Raw genomic sequence first — 8,675 nt, forward strand, 5'->3', positions numbered from 1 at the left:
TTTTTCAAACTTTGTTTATTAACCAACATTAAACATAGGTTGTGGTTATATTGAAACTCCAAATAAAGTTTTTTTTACATAGATTTTACCAAAATGGAATATATTAAATATCAAATTGGTTTGTGTTTATAACTTGAACATAATAATATGATATCTTTTTTTCATGAAATTTTCAATGTGACCTAATAAGTTAACATTAGCGCTCATTGCAATATGAAAAAATATTTACAGCAGTTATTTATAAATATAATTTCATCTCATAATGGTTTTTTTTACACTTACATTCATATAATAACTTTATGTATACACAAAACTTCATGTTTAAAGATCAAAATAACATACAGAAAGATTTCCGTATCTCAAAAATATTTCCTTTAATAAACAACAAAGAATGAAAAAATATAACATTTGAGGAATGTTGATTTGATCCTTATACTTTGATTTTAATCAAAACACCACATAAATAAATCATCTTTACTCAGAAATCTAATATCGTGTATTGTAATATTTAATTATGAAATTGGTTTCATGTATCTAAATATCATTAAAATACATTCCATTAAACTATAATTATTTGCAGAACTTGAATCAATATACTAGGGATGGCCAACAGGTTACCTGCAAATTGTGCTGTCTATTTTTAATTGTTTTATTTTTTTATAATGTTAAAATTAAAAATAATATCTTGAAACATATTTTCCACTATCTAGTTATTATGAAGTTAGCTTGGAAAAAGTTTTTTAATAATCCTATGTTTATGCTCATTCAGTATTGTCTTTTGTAAGTTCAAATTATTTAGTATGTAGTATAATATGATTAATTATGTGCTGTGAAAACAATTGTTTAGGTTTCAATTAATTGGAGTTAAAGTCGTTGAGCTGACCATCCGTGATCTAATTATGTTTAACAATGCTTAAAGTATTTTGTAAAAATATACATTAAATAACAATGTTTAAGTTGCATACTATGCGGTATTTAGTGTTTTACAAAGTTAGATACTTTTATGTGGTGTAACAGGTGTACAAAATTTGAATTTCAGTGCAGTCCAAATACGCTGAAACCAAGAAGTTGTAATTTTAATTTCTATAGATTCATAAAATGTATAGCATATACAAATATACATTCACAGCATGATAGTCACTGTGTTCCGTTCATTTAACCGTAACAATGATTTAAGATACAAATTTTGTGAAATATAACAACTTCATTTCCTGACGGTTAACAATAAATTAAACTAATATATAAAAAATAAAAAGTTCCTTTCTTAATTAATCTACATAAAAATCTTTAAAAAATGTTTTATAGCTACAAATTTGTACCATGACAAAATTAATAGGTAACAAACATTTTTATTTTTATATTTTAACTATTAAGATATGTATTAACCCATGTGTAGCAACTATTGATTTTTAACCTACATTTACGATTTAAAATCTAAATCAATCCTTTGCAATACCAACATCAAATAGTAAAATATTGAATGACCGTAAGATTAACTTTAAATGTTATACTTTTTAACTCAAAATAATGATAAATGATTGTGTATGTCAAATTTAGTATCAAATTATTTGTCCTAATGTTGACTTGAAATATATAAAATTTACCACTACCAATACAATTCGATATTAATTGTATAGCACCTCCAATTGTTACTGCTTAAAAGTGATGTCTAATTTCCGGAATTTTAAAAAATTCTTTCTCTAGATTAAGACTACCTATTTAATAATAAATTAAAATTCCTTCTGTCGTAATACCAAAAAAAAAATTAGATAAAAAGTGTGCTTGTCTTTAAAATATTAATATAGGTACGCATTTTTGTATTTTTGAATTTATATATAATAATAATCAGTGGCACTGTTGTTAATTCAAAATTGTATTGCATAAAAATTAAATCTCAGATGCGTTCCGCTGCTGTTTTTTTTCCAAAATAGGTAGATCAGTTGGGGCTTAACCACCCACATTACCATTATTACTTATGTATTTTAAAATATAAACAGGAAATAGTATTAATAATTGTCTGAGTACCTAACAAGTATGTCTATTTACCTGATGTGGCTGCCTGCTAGAAAAGTGGAACAATAATTGTTGAATATTTTGTCATAAAATTCCTCGACAGAACAAACAAACAATTTTCTTTTATTTATAACTTTAATTTTGAAACATTGAGTTCTCGCTAACATACGTTAGTGTCAAATTTCAAGTACTTATATCTTACAACAAGGGTCTCCAACCTACGGCCCACCATATTGCACCGGCCTGCCAAGCTAATTTATTAATGTTTTGAAAATAATATATATTTTAATATATTATTCCCATTTAGTTTTCATTGTTTTTAATTTATTGAACTAATTAAATAAAAGTGAATTTATTATGTTTTTTTTTTATGTTATTCATAACAGCTTATAATATTCATACATAAAAATGTTGGCCCGCGTTTCCAAAGCGTATCTCAAATTTGGGCCGCCGAAAAAAATGTTGGAGACCCCTTTCCTACGGGTTACGTATCAGTGTACTACCATGGCACCGCCCATTTAAATTTGCGTCCGCAATACTTATAGGCACCTACTGATAGAAAATATAATTTCACAAAAAAATTCGGAAGTCAAATTAGTTTAAACTGCAAATGTAAATAAAAGTATTATAATTGGTATTCATGTGCCATGGCCAAGTCCAAGTCCTCCAAATACCCTATCGCCCAAAATCAACATTTATTGGATGTGATTGATTTGAGCTAGAAAATAATATGTCCAGAAATATATCAAATGTGGAATAAAAAGCATATTTTTGAAAAAAAATTTTTCTTGTTTTATTACGGGCGTTTAATAACGAATTATTACATTCTCGTTCTTCAATCATAAATCATAATGTTATACCAGATAGGTACCTACAAATTACGAATTATTATGATCTAATAAGACTTCGGCGGTGGGGGTAGTGGTATTCGATGGTATCATAGTATATATCAGTGGAACTACACACTATCACAGGACTTATAGCCTTTGCCCTTAAAGCAAAAAATGTCATACACGATATACGTACATAATATGGTCGTGGTATCTACCATCATTAGTCATTAATCATAAAATACAAATCATTAGCAATTAGGAACAAAAGGAACTAGCTCAAGCTTCACGAGTCCGCTCATCAGTATGTTGTTATGTATCTGAGTAGGACAAATTCAATAATAGGTACACAAAATACAATTAATACAAAATTTATTTTATCTGTATAATATTATCATGCACATCGCACGTGAACAGATGCTGCGCGCGGGATAATAGATCATAGAGTATGATTGTTGGATGTTTGTGAACGGATTCGTGTCCGCGATGAACAGTGAAAATGGCGGCGAATGAAATCATAGAAAATAGATAAAGTGAGTGAAACTGCGACCTAGAGTCAAATCTCGATAAGACTATTGCATTTATATTGATCGTACGGATTCGGCATTCCTACCTCCATTAAACATACACTTTTAGGTCAACATAACGGATAGGAAAATGATGGTTCTCACTCATAAGAGCATTGTAGCGCATTTAAACAAGAGTGAATACAGATGCAAATATGCAATGATGTTGCGGTTTACAATGATAATATTATATCAGTTGTGTTGGCTTACAGATTATTATACAATGCCGCATCCGTAAGTTTATTGTGAGTGCTCTATTGAGACTTGAGAGCTCTTCTACTTTGGGACTCGATGGAACACTAGAGTACTCTGAAGAACTTCAATGATCATGATTATGCCTCACGAGTAATAATATTGAGCCGTTTATTTGTACACAATGCCACAATGGATTTAATCAAACAGTCAGTGTCTAACCAATAACTGAAAAAAAACCTATAGGTACCTAGGTAATGAGTTCCAAAAATTTTACTGATCATTTAAATATCAATTTAATGTGCGAAGTTTCGGTAGGAGCTGAATTAATTATTACTTGTCATTTTATCAATTTCCAAGCCCATTTGGATTTTATTTTGTAAATATTAACGCACAATTTGAGTTTCTTTAAAGCAGGTTACATAGACCTGTAGTGTGGGAAAATCATAGTATTTATTTTATAGCTTTTCAATTTTACTACTGAAAACCGATACAATTTTACATTTATAAATCTTATTTTCGTGAGTTGTAAATTGTAATAGAAATTTTCTAGATTTAACCGATTTAAAATTGCATATTATCCCGCGCCGGGATACTGAACGATGTAAATGATATGATCCAAACATCCTGGTACATTTTTTTTCAAACCAGTTTACCCTAACAAAGGTTTTAGGTAAACCATCAAGAATAAAATAAAAATAATTTATCATAATAGCCAATGATAGATAATAAAAATTCAGAATTGTACATTTATTGAAAATATGATGTACCTAATAGGAATACACCAAAATCTGTAAATTATTTTATCTTAAACTGTTATAAACTAGTGAGTAGTGAGTCATTAAATAATGTTTCAAAATTACAATCCAAGGTTGTCCATATTATAAATTACATTTAATAAAAAAATTAGTGAGGTGTTATTGCAAAACTGGAACGTTTGCTGCTTTCAATTTAATCTTGAACAATATTAAATTTTAGTGGCTATTTCCTTTACAAAACTATTATAAAAAAAGACATTAAAAGTTAACAATTAGGTACTGTGCAAGTTATTGTCGTCTTTTAACTGTTATATAAAACAACTATTTAGGAAACTTTATTTTAGATTCTGAGTGGAGCGAGGAAGCTATTGGTTTTATAATGGAGTTTATTTTTTTTTTTTTTAATTTCTACCAGAAGGAGTGCTTCGATTTCAATATATAGTATGTTATATTTTAGTAAATTAGATCAAGATGGTACTTTTGAGAGGTCATTTTCCGATTTTATCAATAGTTATTTAATGCCACGGGAAAAACCACTAAAAATGGCATTCTAATTTCTAACGCTTTGTTTATCACCATAGAAACTAATGAAAAATTATAATATTATAATATTAATTCAACTTGCATGATAAAATAAATAATATCAATATAAAATATCCAGACTGACAAACCGTCTCCGCTCAGAATCGTTTTTCTTATACAATGATATTTTATCATTGAATTTAAGTCTAATCCAACCCATTATACAATGACCCGCTTGTAACCTACTGTACAGCAGAGCGACATCCTCTTACCTGCTTTTTTTTTTAAATTGTTTATTAATAATGTATTCCTCAAATTCTAATAGCATAATAATATAGTTATCACTCGCCAAGTATTCAAAATAATTCTTAAATTTATCCTAAGATGACAATAATTTGACAATATCCAATTTCAATCTTCTTTATTAAACTTTTTCTTATTCAATTAGTATATTGGTAATATAATATTATATTTTATCAAATTGAATAAAATATAATTTAAATTGTTTATAAGAATTAACAGTTTATTATAAGTTGGAGGCAAACTATTAGGAAGTCTTTTATCACATAGAAAACACATCAGTTATTTGTAAAATGTATGTTAATTTTTTTTTTTATGCTGACCTATGTTTTTTTGACAACTATTTTACACCTTTTCTTTACATTTATAATATTCATGATTTTTTTGGTAAAATTTCCAAATACAATATTGCAAAGTTATTTTTTTTTATTACATAATCATTTTATTATGAATAATTATTAAAAAAAAAATAACAAAAAAAAAAAAACATTTCACCAATAAATCTAAACAGTATACATATTGTATTGATATAATAAGCCAAAACCTTTTCAATAAATGTAATAAAACATTTTAAGACCTGAAAAATATCAGTGGTTACTAGAAACTCTACTCAAAAGACTATTCCATGCTCTTTTAATTTGAATATGAGTAAAATTATAGCTCCACAATGTCGAAAATAAAACATTTGCGTTTTCAACATATTCATAATTTGATGGTTGAGACTCAATTCGTTCAAGCGCTTGTTTTTTACTCAATTTATTGCGCTCTTGAAGTCTTATCTCAGCCTATAAAATATAAACTATGTAACTTTTTTTTAAAATTAGAATCTAGACTATACAGTATACAGCATACGCAATTATAATTTTCTAAGAGGTATATTATATAAATAATAATAATTTATTATTTAATTGAGAGATTTTTATCTATCAAAAATATTCAAATATTAAAAATGATAAATGTTATAAAGCTTAACTTAAGTCCTAATAGTTAGGTCATAGCCTCCAAGTTTTTAAAAATGTTGTAATACTATTATTTAATGAATCATGTTTTACTTCTTTACGTGGAATAATTGAAACCCATATTTCATGACAATGGTCTTGCCAATTTGCACTTAAAAGAACAGCTGCTTCTAATACAACTATATTATGACCTTTGGTCGATTGGATTATTGATTTTACTCTTTTCAAAATTAGAGGCCAAAGTATTGTATTTAATTGTTCCATTTTATCCTAAAAAAACAATAATATACAATAGTTAAGAAATATTATAAATCAATACTGACATAACCATTACCTTGTCACTAAAAACTATGGCACCTAATTTTTTTCTGTCTACTTCTTTATTTGTAGTCAGTATGCTAGAACCAAACACATCAATAACAGCTTGGTATGCAGGCTGATTTATATCATAAAGTTTATGCGCCACAGTATCAGCATTGATTACAAAAGCTCCTAGATCTTTTAAATAATTAGCAATAGATGATTTACCACTTGCAATTCCACCAGTTAATCCAATAATATATGGACATGAGGGTATATTAGGATTTGGCTAAACATAAAAGTGTTGAATATAAACTATCAATAAAACATGAAACTTCAAATTGTTTATTTTATTTACTTGTGGTGGTTTTAAGAGTGTACCTAACATTCGCATGCGATAATTGCTTGAACTTATTTTTTGTTCTTCTTCTTCGCAACAATCACTTGTTGATTTATCTTCCTCTAATAATGGCACAGGTATTATATCGAGGGGTCGTAAATTAGCTTGAATTCTTTTCTCATTAATTAACTCTCCACCTTTCACAGTTTCTTCACTTAAAATAATCATCTAAAATATAAAATTTAAAAATACTAAACGAACAATTAATATAATTATAAAATTTAAATTGAAAACCTGAAATGTAGGATCATGAATTGTTGGACCATAAATATCATAAATAGGCAATACTTCATATTCTAATGTTGGATCAATATCTTTTAAAAATCCTTCAACATTACTTATTCGAGTATTACAAGGCTCAATAAGTTCCTTTAATTTTTTGGCTGTAAAATTAAATAGAAGTGCACTCAATTCTATGGTTAGGTATGGTATTAAATAATAATCAATAATATATAGTTACCTTAATACAAAACAAAGAACAGTTTTTCTAATATGAACTGTAATTTACATTCTATGTAATGTTTAAAAAATGTATCCTACTTTTACATGGAAAAGATACTGATAGTAGTTACATAAATTATAATGCTATATAACAATCATTATGTAATTTACAAAATATATACTCTTTAATTGTTCTGAAGTAAATTAGCAGTAATGATATCAAAAATTGTATTCTTATTTATTAAATTTGTATTGAACTAAAAGGAAAATTTCAAAATTAAAAAATAAATTAATACCGCCTTAAGTGAAATAATCAAAACTATTTGCATAATATTATGATTGTAAATAATAAACTGATATTATCAGTATTAAAACAACAAGTACCTATTAGGTTTTAATAACAATACAAATTTATGTTTTTGTTTAACGTTTGTTTATAATATATATGTAAGGTTAATCTAATAAATTACTTAATTTTATTAAGATAATATAAACTTACAATCATCTAACATGGAAATGTCGGTTACGCCCACAGTTAATTTTCTAGTGCATTTTAGCGCAGCTGTACTTAATAATATTTTATGGCCTTTGTGTAATCTATCAAAAGTGCCACCTAAAACCACACTCTCGTACAGTTTATTTTCCATTTCATCGTATTGGTTATTTTCCTTTGTATCATTTGAACTATAAGCTTCATTTGGTTGTACGAATACAGTCTTGCAATTAGGAGACTTGTTACTTAATGACGACATCACATGATGAAGTTGTTCAGACTTTATATGGTCGTCATAAAAAATCACATCTACTGGTCGTTTAGTGGTGATCTGAGAGTTTAATGTGCCCTTGAGACCACATAAGAGGATGCGCACATCCACGTTCATGGGACTTAGATTTTTGTAAGCATCTATCATCATGAATCGATGTCGTACAGTTTTTTTATCCGGCATTGGAAGCGGAAAGAAATGGACGTAAAGCGTACTTTGTACATCGCGTTGTATTTGTGGAAATATGCGAAGCAGACGAAATGGATTCGAACATATCAACAATCCAGTATTAGCCATTATAATATATTTATAAGGAACAAACACGTCTTATCGGTAGGTAGGTATCACAAACGATGGACGCTAATTAACGATTTTAAAAACGAGTGATTTAACTTAATAAAAAAATTTATATCGTAAAAAAAAATAATTAAAATATATTATTGAAAACCAACATTTCAATAACACGAAAAAGTTATGTAATATTTTTTACGGACACCTTATAAAGAACAAATATTTCACCTTGGTAATTGGTTGAATGATATTTCCATTTTCCGATTTCGCGCTTGAGACTCAAGAGATCCGATTAATATAATGATAACTGATAGCAATGATATCATTGATTATAATATA

At 27.4% G+C, this 8,675-nt stretch overlaps 1 protein-coding gene across 1 annotated transcript; it reads right to left on the reverse strand.

Moving 5' to 3' along the window:
• Window positions 1-5,463: 5,463 nt before the first annotated feature.
• LOC100159484 (bifunctional coenzyme A synthase) lies at window positions 5,464-8,675 on the reverse strand. Its single transcript, XM_001944760.4, has 6 exons — window positions 7,781-8,675; window positions 7,075-7,223; window positions 6,799-7,008; window positions 6,475-6,729; window positions 6,234-6,410; window positions 5,464-5,966 (listed from the first exon to the last, which is right to left on the reverse strand). Exons 1-6 carry the CDS (start codon window positions 8,340-8,342, stop codon window positions 5,769-5,771), a joined length of 1,551 nt encoding a protein of 516 aa, XP_001944795.1. The 5' UTR covers window positions 8,343-8,675; the 3' UTR covers window positions 5,464-5,768.

Source organism: Acyrthosiphon pisum, chromosome X (genome assembly GCF_005508785.2).
Source record: "Acyrthosiphon pisum isolate AL4f chromosome X, pea_aphid_22Mar2018_4r6ur, whole genome shotgun sequence".
Classification (NCBI taxonomy): Eukaryota; Metazoa; Arthropoda; class Insecta; order Hemiptera; family Aphididae; genus Acyrthosiphon; species Acyrthosiphon pisum.

Excerpts from the sequence above, each read along its gene's own strand:
- LOC100159484 (XM_001944760.4), bottom strand. The coding sequence starts at position 8,342 with ATGGCTAATACTGGATTGTTGATATGTTCGAATCCATTTCGTCTGCTT. Across the intron at positions 7,224-7,780 it reads CATTTCCATGTTAGATGATT|CCAAAAAATTAAAGGAACTT; the intron begins GTAAGTTTATAT and ends TTAATTTTACAG. Across the intron at positions 5,967-6,233 it reads CAATTATTCCACGTAAAGAA|GCTGAGATAAGACTTCAAGA; the intron begins GTAAAACATGAT and ends TATATTTTATAG.